The sequence below is a fragment of the Meles meles genome, chromosome 7 (assembly GCF_922984935.1).
Source record: "Meles meles chromosome 7, mMelMel3.1 paternal haplotype, whole genome shotgun sequence".
Taxonomy (NCBI): Eukaryota; Metazoa; Chordata; class Mammalia; order Carnivora; family Mustelidae; genus Meles; species Meles meles.
The window spans coordinates 136,916,423-136,937,348 of NC_060072.1; the positions used below are offsets into that span (position 1 = coordinate 136,916,423).

Here is a 20,926-nt window from a genome sequence, read left to right on the forward strand (position 1 = left end):
GGAAAGAGTCAGACTAAAAATGTATTCTAACAAGATTTGAGATTTTTCTCAAACTTGGTAAAAGTCATAAATCTAAGATGCAAGAAGCTGAGGAAATCCTAAACAAACAAATGAACTCAAAGAAATCCATGCCAAGATGCATGATGATAAAAGAAGAAAAATTACAACAGCAGAAAAGAACAATGGAAAAGAATAAAAGTGTGGCTAAATACTTTCACTCTGCTCTTGAGTTTTCTAAGTTTGATGGTTGAAGCAAAGCAATGTCTCATACAGTTATCAATGTATATAGAATAAATAAAGATAATTACAAGTAAGAGAGGGTAAGAGGACTTAAAAGGAGATATGATTTCCTTTTGTTGGTACTAAAATTGTATTTATTTTTTCAGTCTCATCAGTGTAATAGTATTAGAGCGTTTGCAACAAGTTTATGTTGAAAGAGAAATGACAGATTCTCATGTAGTGTATTTGCAAAGGAAGAGTATGTTGACAGTTTTTCTTTTTGTGACACATCAGGAGTTGCAAGGGATTGAGTCATATGCAATTACTGTTTGAAGGAGACATGGTTTCTATGCTTCACTCAAACTAGTATAATGTCAAACAGCAGATTATAATTAATTATGTATGCATGATATGGTACAATACCCATAGTAAACAAAGGCACAAAATCTATACAGAGTGGTACACCGAGACACTATGGATAAATTAAAGTAGAATTGTAAAAAATGTTCAAGTAATCCACTGAAATGCAGGGGGGAAAAAAAAACAAAAACAAAACTAAATGGAACAGAAACCAAAGTAAACTAGCAAGTGTAAACCCTAACATATCAATAATTAAACATAAATGATCTAAATACACCAGTAGATACATAAATAGAATTTCACAAATTTATTTTAAGATTTTATTTATTTATTTGACAGACAGAGATCACAAGTAGGCAGAGAGGCAGGCAGAGAGAGAGGGAGAAGCTGAGCAGTGAGCCCGATGTGGGGCTCTATCCCAGGACCCTGAGATCATGACCTGAGCTGAAGGCAGAGGCTTAACCCGCTGAGCCCCCCAGGCACCCCACAAATTTATTTTAAAAACAACTGAACTGAATGCGGTCTACCAGAAACTCAGTTCAAGTATAACAATATAGGTAGCTTGAAAGTAATAGAGGAGAAAGATATAACACACAAACAGTAGTTAAAAGCAAGGTGGAGGGGCTATAAAAATATCCAATAAAAGTAGACTTCAGATAAAGAAAAATTACCAAGGAGAGAGAGGGACATCACACAATGATAAAGTGATCCATCTATCAAGAAGATATAGCAATCTTAAATGCATATAGAGCTAGAAAAACAAAAACAGAACTCAAAGAAAAATCTGACAAATCCACAATTACAGTAGAAACGTTTCAAAACCTCTCTCCAACAACTGCTAGAAAATCAGCAAAAATGTGGGAGATCTTAACATAAAAAAACACATGTTTTAATCTACAAAGTAAAAATATGAGAAGAAATAATAATTACCAAAGTGAAGTGGGGGAAAAAAAAAACAACCGAGAAAAATCAATGAAACTAAAAGCTAAGTCTCTTGAGGAAACTGAGAAAATCAAGACACCTCTATCCAGATGGATCAAGAATAAACAAAACACCAATGACCAGTATTAGAAATGAGAGAGGTAACAATGGCTACCAAAGATGAAAGGATAACTATGAATAAGGTTATGATCATAAATTTGACAACTTAGATGAAATGGAGAATTTCCTTTAAAGAAGACCAGGGTTCCTGGCTGGCTCAGATGGTAGAGCATATTGCTCTTAATCTTAGAGTTTCATGTCCAAGTCCCACACTGGGGGTAGAGATTACTTAAATTAAAAAATAGAATGGTTAACATAGCAAAGGTTATGGGTACTTTATCTCAGTACAAATAAATAAATAAATAAAGACAATCTACCAAAACTCCCTCGAGAAGAAACAGATAACAGCATGGCTCTCACTATTAAAGACATAGAAATCTGTTGTTTAAAAACTTATCTACAAAGGACACTCCAGGCCCTGATGGCTTCACTACCAAACATGTAAGAAAGAAACAATACCGATTCTGCACAAACTCTACAGGAATTGCAGAGGAAAAATAAACTACCCAACTCATTCTAGAAGGCCAGTATCACTCTGATAACCAAAACCAAAGATATTAAAGAAAATTACACACTAATAACCTTATGTAGATGTGAAACTTAAAATCTTAGCATGTTAGATCCCATAACATATAAAAAGGATACTGCATCCTGAACAAATGAGATTTATTCTGTGAAGGTAAGGTTAGTTTATGTTTGAGAACTCATCAATGTAATTTACTACATAAACTAAAAAAGAAAAAAAATACTATTATCTCAATAGGTAATCACTCAATAAAATCCAATATCCATTACTTTTTTGGGGTTTTATTTAAATTCAAGTTAGTCAACATATAGTGTCTTAGTGATTTCAGGGTAGAAATAAGTGATTCATCAGTTGCATATAACACCCAGTACTCCTCTCATCCAGTGCCCTCCTTAATGCCCATCGCCCAGTTACCCCATTCCCCCAACCATCTCCCCTCCAGCAACCCTCAGTTTGTTTCCTGTAGTTAAGAGACTCTTAGGATTTGTCTCCTTCTCTGTTTTTATCCAATATCCATTCCTAATAAAAGTTCTCAACAATATCAAATAGAGGGGAACTTCTTTAACCTTAAAAATTTCATCTGTGAGAAAACTACAGCTAACATCATACTTAATAGTGAGAAACTGAAAGGTTTCCCTTTACCACTGGGGACAAGAGACTACTTTTATATAATTCTGTACTGGAGGTTCCAGCTACTGCATTAAGGAAAGAAAAAAAGGGGACTGAGTTTGGAAAGGAAGAGGCAAAATGATCTTTATACACAGACAATATGATCATCTACATAGGAAACCCTCTGGGATCTACAAAGCAGACACTAGAATTAATAAGTGTTTCAGAATATGAAAGCAATATATAAAAATCAAGTGTATTTTTATTTAATAGCAACATATCACATATTGAAATTTTAAAACTACCATTACTCATAGCCCTTGTTAAATAAAAATTCAACAGAGTAAGTTTGAAGATTTAACTGGTTTTATGAATTGATTCATGAATCCAGCAGCATCCTGCCCAGCAAGCAAAAAGGTGCTCTACAGAACTAAACAAAAGAAAGGTTTTTAAAGGCAGAGAGCATTTAAAAAAGGAGTTTATTAGCAAGGAATATATCGTTTAGGCAAGGATACCCTTCTACAAGGAGCAGAAGGGGTAAATCAGTAAATTTCTTGGTATGGACCAGGCAGCTGCAGTTGACTGGTTAGAGGTTATACTCCTGGGTGGCTGAAACTGCAGTTATTTAGGTATAAATAATATAATAATATATATTATAAAATATATAATAATATAATTCTTGGATGTTGACTTGGCCTTTGTGATGCCATTTTGAGCCTGTAAAAATATGAAATACTTACAGGTAGGTTTCATAAGGGTTGTGCAAGAGCTGTGCACTGAAAGTTACAAAATATTGCTGAGAAAATTAAAAACCTAAACAGATGGAAAGACACACTCTGTTCATAGATTGGAAACTTCAGTATTGTCAAGACATTAGCTCTTTCCAAATTAAAATAGACTAATCATAGTCCCAACTATAATTTTTCAGGCTTTTCATGAAGAAATTGACAAACTGACCCTAACATCCTAATGGAGGTGCAAAAGATGTAAAATACCCAAACAAGTTTGAAAAAGGAGAACATTGCAGGATTTAAACTACCACTTCAAAATTTCTTATAAAGCTACAGTAATTAGACAGTGTGGTACTTGCATAAGAATGGACAAATCACTGGAACAGAAATACACCCACACAAATAGACAACTGATTTTTGAGAAAGGCATAAAGGTAATTCAATGGAGAAAGGATTTTTTTTCAACAAATGGCATTGGAACAACTAGATATTAACATGCAAAATAACTTTGATCCATACCTTATAGCATGTACAAAAAATAAATTTTAAAAAGCCTAAATGTAAAACCTAACATTTGAAAATGTCTAGAAAAAAAAATTGGAGAAAACCTTTGTGACCCTGAGTTTGGCAAAGCTTTATCAGGTACAATGTTATAAAGAAAAAATTAGTAAGTTGTACTTCATCAAAATTAAGGACACTTGCTTTTTGGAAGACACAGGTTAGAGAATGAAATGACAAGCCACAGATTGGGAGAAAATACTTACAAGTCATATATCTGACAGAATACGCAAGCCAAGAGTATATATAAAGATCTTCCACAAATATCAAACAACCTAATGAAAATCTGGGCAAAAAATTGGAATAGACACATCATCACATATAAGAGTGGCAAAATAAGCATATGAAAGAATGCGTTCAAGAAATGCAAATTAAAACCCAGTGGAATACCAGTACACACATCTATTAGAATGTCTAAATCAGAGGATTGACCATACCAATTATTGACAAATATGCAGAAGAACTGGAATTCCCATACATTGCCAGTATGTATGTAAAATAATACAACCGCTTTGGAAAACAGTTTATGAATTGCTTAAAAAGTTAAAGAGACAGTTACCCTATGACCTTGCTGTTTTATTCCTAGCTTTCACCCAAGAGAAAGGAAAACATAGGATAGGTAGAGAAAAACACCCAAAAACAAAATGTTGAAAATATGAGAGCTTAAATTTTAAAGATACATACAATGTTTTGAAGATAAAGTAAAAGAATATTTACAAAACGTGGGCAACAGAAAACAAAATCAGAGGATTAGTCTCAGAGGCCCAACATTCAACTATTAAGTTTCAAAAAGAGAGCAAAGAGAACAGAAAGGAAAGAATGATTAAAGATGTGATACCAAAAAAAGTATTTTTCTAGTTCTGAAGGACATAGGTCGTCATTAATGAAAAACAAACAAAACCAGCACCAACCATATCATCATGAAAATTATAGAACATCCTGAATAAGAGAAGATCCTAAAGGCTTTTAGATGAGAAAAGTCAAAACAGACAGGCCACACAGGAAAAAAAATGCCTTTAAAATTCTAAGTAAAATTATTTTTGAACTATCATTATAGAAACAATAACTGAGAGAGAAAAATAAAGATATTTCACATGCTAACCTTCAATTTTTTTCCCCGTTATATGCCTCCTTCACTCAGGAAGCTCCACCAAAAATTATGGTGTACACCAACAAAAGGAAGACTAAATGAAAGGGAATCTCCTCAAAATAATAAAGGCCATATATGAAAAGCCCACAGATAACATCACACTTAGTGGCAAAAGCCTGAAAGATTTTTCCCCTAATATCAGGAATAAGACAAGGAGCTAGCTTTCACTGCTTCTATTCAACACAGGCCTAAAAGGTCTAGCCATAGTAATTAGGCAAGAAAAATTTTTAAAACATCCAAATTGAAAAAGAAGAAGTAAAACTATCTCTGTTTGCAGATGACATGATCTCATGCATAGAAATAACTAAAGACTGGGTTACATGGGTGGCTTAGTCAGTTAAGTGTCTGACCCTCGATATCAGTTATAAGTTCAAGCCCTGGGTTGGGCTCCACATGGAGTCCACGTTAAAAAAAATATTTTTTTTAATTAATATTTAAAAAATATCTATTTATTTGAGGAAGAGAGAGCATGAGAGGGAGGGGATGAAGAAGAATCTGCACTGAGCAGAGAGCCCAATGTGGGACTTGATCCCGGGACCCTGAAATCAGGATCTGAGCCAAAGGCAGATGCTTAGTTAACCAACTGAGCCACCCAGGAGCCCCCAAAAAGAAAAACAGTAAAGAAAAAGACAGACCTAAAGATTTTTTTAAAATGAGTTAATAACTGGATTTGGTAAACTTGCAAGATTTGATTTTGAATTTCACTTTCAAAAGAGCCAGATCTGATTTAAACACTCAAAAATCATTTCTCTTTCTCCACACGAGCTGTGAACAATTCGAACAGAAATTAAGGAAACAGTTCTATTTACAATAGCATCAAAAAGAATAAAATGCTTAGAAATAAATTTAACCAAGGAGGCAAAAGACTTGACAGAAAACTATAAAATACTGCTGAAAAAATTAAAGGAGACAAAAACAAATGGAAAACCACTCCATGTTCATGAATTAGAAAAATTAATATTAAGATGACAATGCTATACAAAGAATTCTATAAATTCAATATAATCCCTATCAAAATCCCAATGCTGTTTTGTGTAGAAATGGTAAAACCAAACCTAAGATTTATATAGGAAGTAAAGGGAGCCCAAATAGCTAAAACAGTCTTGAAAAACACAAAGTCTGAGGACTTATATACTTCTCAATTTCAAAACTACCACAAGTATATAGTAGTCAAAATAGTATGGGACTTGTATAAGGATAGACAAGATAGAAGAGAATTGAGAGTCCAGATATAGTCCCCTATATCTATGGTAAATTGATTTGCAACAAGGATGCCAAGACCATTCAATGGGGGAAAGAACAATCTCTTCAACAAATGGTGCTAGGAAAATTGAATATCTGTAAGCAAAAGAATGAAACTCTATCCTTACTATACTCATACCATCTACAAAACTTAACTCAGAATAAATCAAAGACCTAAATTTAAGGGTTCTTTGTCCCTAAATTTAAGAGCGAAAACCATGAAATTAAAAAAAAAAAAAAAACAGGGACAAATCTTCATGACATTAGATTTGACAATGTTTTCCTAAGTACTGTACCGGAAATTCAGGCAACAAAAATATTTTCATTGGACTTTATCAAACTTAAAAATGTTTGTGGATCAAAGGACACTATCAAGATGAGTGAAAAGACAACTACTCTATCTGATAAGGGATTGATATCCACAATACATAAAGAATGCCTACAACTCAAGAATGAAAAGACAATCCATTTTTTTTTAAATGGGCAAAGGACTTGAATAGCCATTTCTTAAAAAAAAAAAAAAAAGACTACAAATGCTAAATAAGCACATGAAAATATGCTCACCATCACTAATCGTTAGGGAAATGCAAATCAAAAGTACAATAGGATACCATACTTCATACTTACTAAGAGGTCTATAATAAAAAACACACAAACATACACACAGAATGTGGAGAAACTGGAATCCTTGTACAGGAATATAAAATGCCTCAGTCTAAGTAGAAACAGTCTGGCAATTCCTCTAAGAGTTAAACAGAATTACCATATGACCCAGAAATTCCACCCATAGCTATATACTCTCCAAAACTGAAACAGGGACTCAGATACTTGTACGCCAATATTTATAGCATTTTTCACTGTAATCAAAAAGTGGAAACAAAGCAAGTGTCCATCAGTAAATGAATAGATAAAAAAAAATGTGGTCATATCCCCAAGGAATGAAGTTCTGACACATTCTACATGGATGGACCTTGAAAACATTATGTTAAATGAAATAAGCAAAACACCAAAGGACAAATATTGTATGATTCCACTTCTTGAGATATCTAGAAAAGGCAAATTTATAAAGACGGAGAGTAGATTAGAGGTTCCTAGGAGCTGGGGAAGGAGGAAGTTAGTGCTTACTCAGAACAGAGTTTTAGTTTGAGACGATGAAAAAAAAATTGGAAATAGACAGTAGTATTGGTTGCACATTATGAATGTAATTAATGGCACTTGGTGATATACAAAGTGGTCAAAATGGCAAATTTTGTTTTGTATAGGTATTTTATGACAACAACAAAGAAAAACTGGATTCTAGGAAATAGGTGATCAAACATCAGGAAATTTCAAAAAGAAAAAGAAAAAAAAGCTCACAGAGCAATGATAAAGAGAAGTTTTAGGACAAGAGCAGCAGCAGTATAGTAAGAAAATAGAATGCTCTGGAAGTGGCAGGATCAGAAGGAAAGCAATGGACCGGATAAATTATCTGATGTGGGGTTTGTGGAACTGGCACATCTTAAAAATCAGCCTGGAGGGGCGCCTGGGTGGCTCAGTGGGTTAAGCCGCTGCCTTCGGCTCAGGTCATGATCTCAGGGTCCTGGGATCGAGCCCCACATCAGGCTCTCTGCTCAGCAGCGAGCCTGCTTCCCTCTCTCTCTCTCTGCCTGCCTGTCTACTTGTGATCTCTCTCTCTCTGTCAAATAAATAAATAAAATCTTTAAAAAAAAATCAGCCTGGAGCTTAAGTGTATCACATTAGTATTTCTTGCATATTGTTTCTTACCCACATCACCTTCAATCAAAATTTTATAACTATATTAGCTGATTTCTTCATCCAACACTATTTCAAAAACCATGAAAGATACAAAGGAAGCCCAGTTCTTATGCATATGCAATTGACACACTTATTGAGACAATCCAATTAGGTAGTAATCATGGGCTGCCCAGAAAGGGTCAAAAATAATCAAAACATCTAGCCTTCGTTAATAGGGCTGACTCCTTTGTTCTCAGTGTTATTAATTCAAAAGGGAAGATGAAAAGTGCTACTTAGGAAGCAATCTGAAATATTTCACACCTATTACCTAAAGAGAATCAGAAACTTTCTGGAAGCACTCCACTTAAAATATTTCTTATTTTGTAAACTATTGTGAAAAACACTCTAAAAATGGGAAGCAGAGGCCAAAAAAAAAAAAAGCAGAATTACTCTCAACAGAAAGTTTAGTCAAGTAATACTATGCTGTGAAATTTCAAAAGTCTATAAACTTACCTGTTTAGACATATTTTCCAAGAATTTTGCTGATTTTTCTTTTAAAAATGTGACAAGGTCTTTATAAATTTCACTTTTTCTTTCATAATTAATTCCCCCCTCATCGTCTGTTTTGCCCTTTGGGAGAAAAATTTTGGCGCTATCATTAATTATTTACTGAACCTGATCAATACATCATAACCCAAGCCCACATACTATTCTCTTCTATCAACGATCCATGTGGTAGTCTTTATACATCAAAAATACAGGTGAAACCCTTCCCTCTTAAAATTATCCATCTGTCTGTCCATCCATCCAACCATCCATCCCTCCATCCAGCATGACTTTACTGAGTACCTCCTATATGCATGTAGGGCACTTTGCTAGTTGGCAGAGAATCGAGAGCTTTCTTCCCTCTGTACCCTCCTCATGCAAAAAAAAAAGCATTATGACTTCAAGAACCTCTGATGAAGTCATAAAAGGCCCCAAGGTTAGAATGGCACCACAGAAAAGCCTCTGTTTGTCACATTCTGCTCTTGTTCAGTATATAATGCTGTTGCTGTAGGTGTACTTTCTAGACTTAGAGCCTCCATGTAACCATCTGTCCCTCCACCCTTTGCGTCTGGACCTCTTTCTTTTCATCTCTTTCCTTTCCTCATTTTCATTTGCTTGCCTGCCCTAACAGGAAAGATTTGGTTCTGCCTTAATCAAATGCATATATAAAAAACTGTATTCTGTTATCTATATACATAACCACATATATACAAAACATCACACATACCCATGTAAATCTCACATGTTACACATTTTGTTGTAATTACTGAATAGTTTCGTGTTCCTTTCATTTTTGAAAATAAGAGGAACGCTTAGAGATTTCTGAAACAAAGTTATACGTAGGTCAATAGACTTTGGTAGACACAAAGTCTCCTTGCCTTACTCCAGAAAGTCAAAGTCTCTGATTTTCTAAACTTAAATTTCACTTTCTTAGAGTATCAAAACAAACCAGAAGCAAAATCAGATTGAGGTTGTCTCCCTTCTCTGTGCAGACATAAGGCACAGTGTTGTTCTGAGAAGGAAAGCACAAGGCATGTCACGAAAGATGCCTGCTGGTCATCAAGAACGTGGCACAGGCATTTTGATGACAAACCAAACCACGAGTTAGCCATGCTCCAAACAGTCCCCTGTGATAAAGGGTCCCCTTCAGGATTTGGGTTCTCCCTGCAGATGTTGCCTATGAGGCCCCAAATTACACTGAAGACACCAAGGGCAGGGCGTGGCCAAGAAGAAAGCCGGGCTCCTAGTTAAGTTCAGTGAGCAAGTATGAGGCCCAAAATAGCCTCTGGGCTGGGTCTCAGCTCTGCCAGTTCTGCAAAGATTGCCCTGGGAGTCCCTGAGGTAGCAGTGCTAATTGGGCATTGCTCTCCTCAGAGGTCTGGGTGCCGGGTTCATGGAGACCTCCAAGGGGACCAGCACAGCCTGGAAGTGACTGTTCCCCACAGATAGGGGTCCCAGTTCTGAGGGGAGAGGGGAGGCCATCTCCCAAGGGACCATCGCCAATGTAAGCAGGGTCCATGGCTCAGAGGTCTAAGTCCCAGCTCTGCAAGGTCCATCTTCTGAGATCCTAAGTTTCCAGCACAGCCCAGTGACGCCGCCTCACTAGACATCTGGGTCCCAGCTTCATGGGGCACTTCCGCCAAACTCCCACATTTTATTGCTCCCCCCCTTCCCTTTGTCCCTCCACTCTTAGGGTAAAAGCTATGGTTATTGCTCCTGTGTTACCTGGGGCCTCCTTTTCTTTCCCCTAATACTCATATAACTAATCAGTGAACTGACTGTTAAGGAGGTTTTCATTTTATAAAGTGGCGTGGGTCCCTTTGCAAGGCATTTCTTAGAAGACCGATTTAATGACCTACAATGGAGACCACTGGCGCTAATTCTGAAACCGTTTTGGATTTGCTCAGCAAACACATAGCAAAGGGATCTGCTTCAATCCCACAGAACAGTATCGCATTTTCTGTGGTCATCAGGATTCAGTCCTGGAGACGGGCCTGCATTTAACAGAGACGCAGCTAAGCACCAAAGTCAACACGGTTCTTAAAAAATTACTTACACCATTTAAAAATACTCCTTCGGCACTACAAGTAATGCAGAGAGTTTCAACATCATGTGGTTTCACCACCACATAACAAATTTCCCCGTGAATCTGTCTCCAAGGTGGGGCTCGGCATCCATTTGAAAATTCATAATCTGAAACCAATCATCGATGAGTTAAAAGGAGCTCCAAAAATAAAATATGTTGGCTTTAAAAAAATAAATATGATTATAGTCTTAAGTTTTCATTTTTTCAAATATTCAATCCTAATGTAGCTAGTGAAGCATTTGGAAATGATCATTACTGTACATAACAAACAACGAATTATGAGAACATTATGAACCTGAGGTATAGTCGATAGATTCCAAGACGGTTTGTTCTCCTTTCCCTGAGAGATGTTTTAGCCGTTCTATATCATTCTTAACAATTGCTGGGTTTAAACATATTTCTCTGAAATGAACGGTAAGAAATTCATTTTAACACTCTACAAGAGAATCCCCAGAAAACACATGAAAATATTCCATTTTTGGGAGGGGGGTATTATTATTTATAATTAAAACTGTAGTCAAATTATACAACAACTAAAAGATTGCAGTTAGCTTTAGCTGTGTTATAATCTTACAACACTGTCAAAACATCAAGAGATCAGTGATTCATATTTAACACAACATTAAATACACTCATTTAAATATTCACGTGATTTCTTAGTGGTAATAGTAATACTAGAATACTAGGGGAAAAAAACTAGAAAAATGAACAAGTTTTAAAATTTACAAACTCTACATGATATTTGCATTACTATTTAATCATTTATCCGGTAGCCTGAGCAGACTGAAAATAACAAGGCCATTTCATGTCCTCAAAATCAGGTACACGCCCACAGAAAGCTTTAACAATGCTAACTGCAAACGTTTAAGTTTTAGAATTAGAAATATCCATGCAATAAACTAAAATCTTATCCCAATAAAATTTAATGTTAAGGGGCGGTTGGGTGGCTCAGTTGGTGAAGTGTTCGACTTGATTTTGGCTCAAATCATGATCTCAGGGTCCTGAGATCCCGCCCTGCATCAGGCTCCAAGCTTAGCGGGGAGTTCGTGTAAATTCTGTATCTCCTTCTCCCTCATCCACCACCCCCCGCATGCACACGAGCACGCTCTCTCTCTCTCAAAGAAATCTTAAATGAAATTAATGTTAAATCAGTCGCAATAACTTCCATACTTTATTTTTTGTGTGTTTAAAAAAAAATTAACCAGGGCACCTGGGTGGCTCAGTGGGCTAAGCCTCTGCCTTCGGCTCAAGTCATGATTCCAGGGTCCTGGGATCGAGCCCCACATCAGGCTCTCTGCTCAGCGGGGAGCCTGCTCCCCCCTCCACCACCCACCTGCCTCTCTGCCTACTTGTGATCTCTGTCAAATTAAAAAAAAAAAAATCTTTAAAAAAAATAAAAAATAAATTAATTAAAAAAAAAAACCCAAGTCTGAAAGCATTCTTTGTAACTAGTTGTTAGAGGTTTCTTTTCTCGAAAAGACTCACAATGAAATATGTTTCAGAGAATGATTCAGTAGGTGCAGATCCAGATGTTTGAGCAGCACGCCAAGCTTCATCTTAATCTCACTTTCGGGATCTCCATCTTTGGTGATTTTATCAAGAATATTCACTACGGATGTGTCATCTTTCATCGCATTATAATCCAGACCCAGGATTTTTGTTACGGGATCTCTGTTAGCTGATCAAACAAGTAAATAAATAAAAATGACCCTCTTTGTCTCCTGTTGCAAGAAACATAAAGACTACAACATCCTCCCAAGCCCACCCAAATGTGCCTCCTTCATTAAGCTTTTCTCTGATGGGCCCACTTTGAACTCAACTCTACTTTTCAGATTCTGCTGTATTTAGGAGCTTTCTTGTAGTCCTGGAGAGGCCCCGCCTTCTACTGCAGTACCAACTATCATCTAACAAGACAGAGAAAAAGACATCCTTTTTTTTAGTTGACTATGGAGCATTGCCAGAATGGGTATCCCATTAATATATTCAGGATTGATCTGAAGATAAATACTGGTCTTAGAAGAATCATCAGTAGAACTGTGTGTGTGAGTGTACACACGCACACCAGTGCTCAGTGTTCACAAATGCTTTCTTTCCGAAACTACGTGTTTCTTTCAGTCTACAGATCTACTGCCAGTCTTTCCCACCTGTTCAAACTGCTTATATTTTCAGTGCCTTTTGATGTTCGAGTTGGAAAAACAAATCTGGCCAGTACTTACACATGTACCAAAGTTACACTGAAAAACTTCAATACTAACTCATGATCGAGGCTGACATAGGTGTGAAAGTCCACCCTAGAGAGGCTGAAAACAATTTGGTAAAAGCCAAAGAACCATGAAGTTGCAAGTGAGGAGGAAGGGGGCAAAGCCTTATTTGGGAAGGGGGAATTTAGGTAAGATGAAGTATTTTTGCATTTGGACAGGGAGGGAGAAAGGGCCTACGGGACTAGTCCGGAAAACTCGATCTGGTTGATATGAAGAGAAGCGCATTAGCCCTGCAACGGGAAGTGGACTGTGGCACCAGGAAACAGCAGAAAAGACGTAGGGCCTCTTAGAAAAGCCCACAGGAGGGGAGGTGTGGGGGAAGGAGATCTAGGAATCACCCACTTACTGAACATCTCAACTTACCCTTATGGCAGTCATTTCCTAAAGATTCATGAAAAAGGAAATAGAATTATTTGGGGGAAAGACAGAAACCTGACCTCCAAATTGCCATGTACCATGGAATTTAGACCCAAAACTAGGAGTTGGACCTAGAACTCTTAAAGGACAAAACACAGCAGAGGATACACATTTAGCCAAACCAGATCTATAACCTCAGATCCAGGCACCTCAGGTTTGGGACCTTCTAGTCACACGATTCCAAAGAAGCAAAACATGTAGATGACATCATTATCTACTGTTAGGTATTTCTACTCATAAGAAAAATTGAGAATACCATTATAGCAGGCAATTGATCAATTCCTTTTTGCATGTTAGATGCTTAGACAATAATGAAATCTACATCCTTAATGAAGAGGAAAAACACTTCCCATTGAATGAAAGAAACTATTCACAGAAGCCTATGCAGCCCGCAGTGGAACAGGACTGAGACCAACGGAAAGTGAGATTATTCTGCACTATCTCTGCTACATTCACTGGAGAGGAAACACAGCACCATCCCTCCGAGCAGGGCTGAGAGTGGAGGGGGGCTTCCAGGGCTGCCCTTGCTAATCTGTCTTCTTTCCCACGTGGACCTCAAAGGCTACAGGCCGCGGGTCCTTCACAGAAGCTAGGAAGCCTCTCTTTAAACCACATGCTAAAATTAGAGAAATCTAGAAGTTTGCTAGTGGCAAAGTATTAGCCCTTTTCGTTTTCAAGTGGAAACTGGATACGAGCAGGACAATTCGGCCAAGAAAAATGAATGACATGTTTATGAAGTCGAACATAGGACTTTTAACCTTTTAGGTCACAGAACTTTTTCTAAGAGGCTGTAACAAATGACTCCCCCCAAGATTGTGTTTCTAAAAGAAATCAAATCAAATCAAATCACAGACAGGAGCGTAGATGTCACCTTCGATACAGGCCTGTGCTTCCTCCAGTTTTGTGTCTTTGGCAGTAAGCAAGAAGCGAGACAGCTGCCCGAAGCTCCTGACCTTGATGTGGGGCACAGAGAGGAACAGCAAGGGCTGCCCATCTTTATCGACTTCTTCTGATTTGACTGTTGTCTCACTAGGAAAATAAATTTAAAAAATACATGCATACATATGTACATACATACACAAATTAATAAATATGTATTGAAAGCTTAAGATTACCTAGATGCTAGTGAAGTTAAATGCAAGACATTTCGACAGATTATTCCCAGGTCTCATTAAAAAACACAAAATATAAATATTTCTTGTGAGAAACCCATCTCTTTTCCTCCGTTGGCCACACTCAGACCCTTAAGTTCTCAGCCTTACTGGCGACCACAGAGAGCTACACAAGATATCCAGGAAGGAAAACTTCAGCAAGTTTCTGCAATACTTACATGAACTCAATCACAGTTTTTGTTTTTTGTTTTTCTAACAATGTGTTGGACATCGTGTAAAAAAAAAAAAATCGCTGGTTCTACAGGACCATTCATGTTTTGGGGATTTCTAATGTTATATTATTTATAAAATTTACACCGCAGTAATTAGTGGTTAGGAATTTTCTTGGCTACTCTGTGTTTATGAACAAAAAGCTATATAAAAAAAAGAGGAAACAAATTAGATTTCCTCTGTGGACTGCTTTTCCCACTCTAAACCCCCTAATTTGGTTTACTTTAGGATAATAAGCAGTTTTTCTAGGTGGACTTGTCCTGATCAGAAGTTAGAGTCCCCTAGATTTGTGTTTCTGTCCATTTTAATTATTTTTTAGGTCGGCATTTAAAAGGTATTAAGATGTTTTTATGGCATTCATATTTTTGTATATTTCTACCACTTGCAACATTAACTAAACTGCATAAGTTCTTATTATATATGGATATCCCTGGCAAAACTGTTCTCATCTTAAGGCCTGATATAACATACTTCACAGTGTAATGCAGATAAGTAGATGTGGAATTTTGCTGGTCCATCAGAAACAGTAAGCCTCACAGGCTTAGACTCAGATCTACTAAGAACACTATTTCACTAGAAAAGGAACAAGAGCAGAGAGACTGTGGGAGGCAGAATGGTGGGTTCCCAAAGACGTCCATATCCTAAACCCTGAAACCCCATGTGTTGCCTCACATGGCAAAAGGGACTATGAAAATGGGTTAAGTTAAGGAGTTTGAGGTGGGAAGATTCTGAAATATGCAGGAGGGTCAAGTCAGAAAAGCCAACGTGACATGGAAGCAGAGATCAGAGTAACACAAACCCAGGAGCCCAGAAACGCAGGTGGCCTCCAGAAGCTGGGAAAGGCAAGAATGGATTTTCCTCTAGCCCCCAGAAGGAACACAGCCCCATGGACACCTTGATTTTAACCCTACGGATTCGTTTTAGTCTTTCGCCTCCAGAACCATGAGCAATTAAATCGGCATTGTTTTAAGCCACTGAGTGTGTGGTAATTTGTTACAGCAGCAATAGGAGGCCGAGACAGGGAATTTACCTGTCTTTGCCCACTGCTGTATGCGCAGTAACTTACATAGTAACCGCACACAGAAGGAGCTCAATAAATAGAAGAGGAATAAATGAATAAAAGATTTCTAACCGACCAGTGCTGTGTGTTAGATACAGAATGTGTGTTTTCTCTAAAATGAAGCTTTTGGAAAAATGTCTAGAGGATCGAGGTGATTTCTTAAAGGTTTGTACCGGGCTGGCCATGCATGCTAAGTGGATGATGACAAGACTAAGTTATAAGCCAACTGAATGCCAACAATATCAAGCCACTGAACTGGAGAAGGTGAAACTCCTGGTGAGAAATGGGAGAAGTCAAGGGCACAGGACACATATTTCATTGCTCCCACTGCTTGAAACCTGTAACTCGCAGAGCACTAGGAACTAAACGCCAGCTATGGGGAGGATATGGAAGAGCAGGTTTGTTTCTGGGCTCACAGTTTCTAATGCCTGAAGAGCGAGCTCTGGAAAGAAAAATACAGCACCCACCTCGTGAGGTCAAGATGAATGTGCTGTCAATGAAATCCACTGACCTGATCAAAAGACTTTTAAATTGGAATTGGGCAAGGCAGCTGAAAATACTATAGCTTATACTATAAAGCGAGAGAGGAGGAGAATGTCTCATTTATTTCATGCCCAGTGCCTACTTTAGTGTCCAGAATACGGTAATTACTCAATAAATGAGTCTAAATAGTAACAAGGGAAATGAGGCTATAGTTGAGAAACTAGTTAGGAATTCTCAGGAATGTAAAACAAAGAGCTCAGTTAATTAAAGTTATGGCCATTGATCCTAGTGGCATGATATAGAAGTATCACCAAAATATGGGGCATCCAGGTGGCTCAGTTGGTTGTGTCTGACTCTTGGTTTTGGCTGAGGGCATGGTCTCAGGGTCGTAAGACTGAGGCCCATGTCGGGCTCCACGCTAAGTGCAGTCTGCCTGTCCCTCTCCCTCTGCTTTTTCCCCTGCTAGCTCATTCTCTTTCTCTCTCAAATAAATACATAAAATCTTTAAAAAAGAAGTTCTACCAAGATATAATAATTATAGGGGCGCCTGGGTGGCTCAGTGGATTAAAGCGTCTGCCTTCGGCTCAGGTCATGATCCCGGGACGCTGGGATAGAGCCCCGCATCAGGCTCTCTGCTCAGCAGGGAGCCTGCTTCCCTTCCTCTCTCTCTGCCTGCCTCTTTGCCTACTTGTGATCTCTGTCTGTCAAATAAAAAAAAAAAAGATACAATAATTATAGTCTCAGAAGATAATACAATTTTAAGATCGGAGATCATGTAACTGAGCCTTCATGAATTGATAACAGAACTAGAACGAAAAGGCAAAAAGATCAAACAATGCCCGTTACCAAGGAGTACGGGGAATAAGCATTAAAATAGATGCCTGTGGAAATTTAGTCTCATCCTGTCTGATCAGAACAAAAGCAATTGAAAATGGTAATACAAGGAGACCTAAGATTTCCATTAAAATGAAAGTGGCGCTCTTTTTCCCAAAACACTGAATATGGAGAGATGATGACAAGTGTTATTACATGACGAAGACCTGTACATTGGAAATGATTTTCAAGGAAAAGAATGCGTCATCTAACATGTGGAAAGTGACGTGCCTATCTACTCAGCAATGATCCTCACAAAGGAAGATGGGCAATGAAATATAAAACCTTTTCCGTGCCGGAGGAGCGGATCAGTTTTGACGTCAGATTGCCTGTTAGACTAATTCAGGAGAAGGCTGATCACACTTTTACTGACTGTTACAAACAGTGCATCTGGAGATGCACAACATCAAATGAGAAATCAGGCCATATGTGTAAATACAAAAGAGGTCAACAGAAGGGCGTAGCTTGCTTCTTTCAACAGAATTTCCAAGCAGATAAAACCAGCTTGTTTTAGAACAAGAAGCTGAGAGAACATATATTCCCAAGAAGAAGAAAGGGCCTAAATACTCTAAAATACGCAAGAACATTCCGGGTTTGGGAGAAACATATCCAGGGACTCCACACTCAAAGCTATACTTTGATACTAAGGTATCTGTATCTACGTGGACTTAGAGACCTGAATCCTATTTGAAAGGATAGCAGTTTCCCTGCTTTAAATAAGTGAACTTAAAGTGTTCTAAGAACCAGCAGCTAAGCAAGAAGAGTGCATGTGGGCAAAGAATGAGGTAGCTGGGGCTCTTTTAATAATACGTTCTTGGGGGGTCGGGAGAGGGTGGTAGGGTTATGGACATTGGGGAGGGTATGTGCTATGGTGAGTGCTGTGAAGTGTGTAAACCTGGCGATTCACAGACCTGTACCCCTGGGGCTAATAATACATTATGTTTATTAAAAAATTAAAAAAAATAATAATACATTCTTCCAGCCATTGAAGGCATCTCTGGTCTGTATCACTTGTTATATTGCCTAACATAGCATACCAAGTGGCTATGGGTTGCTAACAGTTCTTTGATTTGGGGAGTAGAGCAAGGAGAATGGTCAAGACTTGGATGTGTAAACATTTGGTATTTTCTACTAGTACCAAAATCTCAGCTGTATCCTTTGCCTTCTTCAGGACAATCAGTGCTACCTGTTTTCATCAAGCCACAAAGGGATGGTTTCCTTCAAATACAACAAGTGTTACTGTAAGATCCTTCTTTTCCCTCCTAGCATTAAAGATATCAACCATAAAGGTCAGAAACAAGAGCAATGGATAGAAAATGGATACATAGGCACAAGGAAAAGTTGCCTTGCCCATTTGACAGAAGGAAGATAATCAAGGGGCAGTTGGTTCAAAACACACATGGTGCCCAAATGTGGAGACATCCTGCTTAATAGGGACCACTGTGTGTGAAAACCGGGTGCAGAATTGTAAGAATGAAAATAGAGCAAAAACGAAATCCGACAAGGACAAAGAAAGAGAAATAGTGATATAACTGAGGTGTGTTTAACAGCCCACCTAAGTAGGTCACAGATGTGGTCATATATGTACTTGCAACGCAAAATAAGGACAGAGGCAAGATACGATACCACTCCTGATATTCTTCTGACATCTGTTTAAATCCATCTTGGATTAAGTGAGCAGTGCTTACTTACTTAAGTAGTAAGTAGTTCCGTACTAAGTAGTTCCTATGTGTTTGAACTACATGGTTTTGCAGATGAGTTCATCCTTCAAAGGTCAGGAAAAACGAGGTGTGACACTAGACTGAATTGAAGTAGGAGCAACGAATAATGACAAGCCCTTTGGGAGGAAGTGACCATAGGCACAGTTAGATATAAAATACAATTAAAAAAAAAAAAGACTCCAGGAAATTCAGAGAGAAGGTAATCGAGAGGGCAGAACCAAAGCCCTCCTGAAATGCAATTCAAGAATGGCGTTTCAGTTCTAAGAATGAAATTCAGAGTTTATTCTCACAAATAACCCCAAAGGGAAAAAATGGAAAAGGCATTTCTAGGGAGCTGAGGCTGGTTAGTGACCTGTCTTGGATAAGGTCAGGCTTTAAAAGCTCACATGCAGGGCACCTGGATGGCTCAGTGGGTTAAAGCCTCTGCCTTTGGCTTGGGTCATGATTCCAGGGTCCTGGGATTGAGCCCCGCATTGGCTCTCTGCTCAGTGGGGAGCCCGCTTCCTCCTCTTTCTCTGCCTGCCTCTCTGCCTACTTGTGATCTATATTTGTCAAATAAATAAAATCTTTAAAAAAAATAAATAAAAGCTCACATGCAAAACCAGGGAGGAATACGGTGACAGAAAAGAGGCTCCTAGTGTCTGAAAGTGGAAAATAAACTGAAGCTGACCAGAACAACAGAAAAGATTTACATATGCATACGCAAATTAATCTTTTATAATTATAATTACATTTACGTAAATACATATATATTTTACCTATGTTCTTTGCAAGAGCTAAGTTGATAGCCCCCTGTTTGAAGTAGAGGTAGGATCTTTTTTAAAATCTCAGATTTCGAAGGTTCTCATTTGAGGACAATGCTAACTGTCAAAAATTTATAGTAGTGAGCAAAATTTACCACTATCTCTCCACCGCCCCAGGAATTAGTAGATTTAAATATCACAGGGGATTTTGTCTCTATCCGAGATCACAAAACCAATGCCTACTTGCACCTGGAGGGTGGAATGGGTGAGCAGAAAGCCCAAACATAAAGCAATAGCAAATGTTGGGAGTGTGGTGTCCTGGGGAATGCATCCCGTATCAAAAGAAATTCAGATCAAAATTTAAAAATTAGATGAATACTGTGTTGGCCAAACAAAATATCCTCAGATTCACCTGAGTGCCTCTCGTCCGCAATCCCTGGGTCAGAATATTTCTGAGATTCACAGATGTTAAATAACTTGCCCGAAACCGACAAACCCCTTAACAGAAATATGTACAATGACGATACTAGTTGTTAGAAGCTTACCTGACAATATAACCTGATTCAAATGCCGAGGGGTCCAAGTTTGTTTTCCATTCAAGTGGTTCTACAAAAACATATTTTGCCTCTTGGGGATGTTTGTAGATAAAACTCTCCACGAATATCATAATTTCTTTCAATATCGCCTCATTGAGAGGAGTGATTTCCAAGGTTCTGGTCCCATAGCCCGCAGCAGTCCACTGCGCAGATTTCGTCAGAGCCACGCCCATGGGATCCGTCAAGGCTCGGATCTGAGCTTAGAACACACACTGCAGGGGAGTGGAAGGAGAAACAGAGAATCGCAAGCCCCTTTTCCCCAAAACCGTTTTCATTTTTAAGCCTTTAAACCATCCAACCCACATTCTGCTTATTAATTGTAGTGGCCGATTCTTTAATCTTCGAATTGCTCTTTAATGCAATAAAGTAGTTCATTTTTACTCAGTCAGATCTAAGGAAAAGTGATGGGTGGGCGCTTGGATTTTCCAATATCTGTCTGCTCTGAAGTGAATAACTTTCTCATTTCCCTGGGCCTAAGAGGGGAAATCCAAGTCACTGGGCAGCAAACAGAACTAGGGAACTCCAACGGTGGAAGGAAGAACTGGAGGCTGGCCGCCTGGAGGCCTTTGGTTCGCAGGTCTGCGGGAG

At 38.2% G+C, this 20,926-nt stretch overlaps 1 protein-coding gene across 2 annotated transcripts in view; it reads right to left on the minus strand.

The window, feature by feature from the left end:
• Nucleotides 1-20,511, minus strand: part of ODAD2 (outer dynein arm docking complex subunit 2) — a 187,145-nt gene extending 166,634 nt beyond the window's left edge. For both annotated transcript variants that reach the window (XM_046012769.1, XM_046012770.1), the window contains exons 1-6: nt 20,288-20,511; nt 14,352-14,509; nt 12,288-12,480; nt 11,098-11,204; nt 10,773-10,909; nt 8,684-8,800 (exon numbers count right to left, since the gene is read on the minus strand). In XM_046012769.1, coding sequence (XP_045868725.1) covers nt 8,684-8,800; nt 10,773-10,909; nt 11,098-11,204; nt 12,288-12,480; nt 14,352-14,509; nt 20,288-20,511 — 936 coding nt within the window. The remainder of the gene's footprint in view (nt 1-8,683; nt 8,801-10,772; nt 10,910-11,097; nt 11,205-12,287; nt 12,481-14,351; nt 14,510-20,287) is intronic.
• Nucleotides 20,512-20,926: the final 415 nt, after the last annotated feature.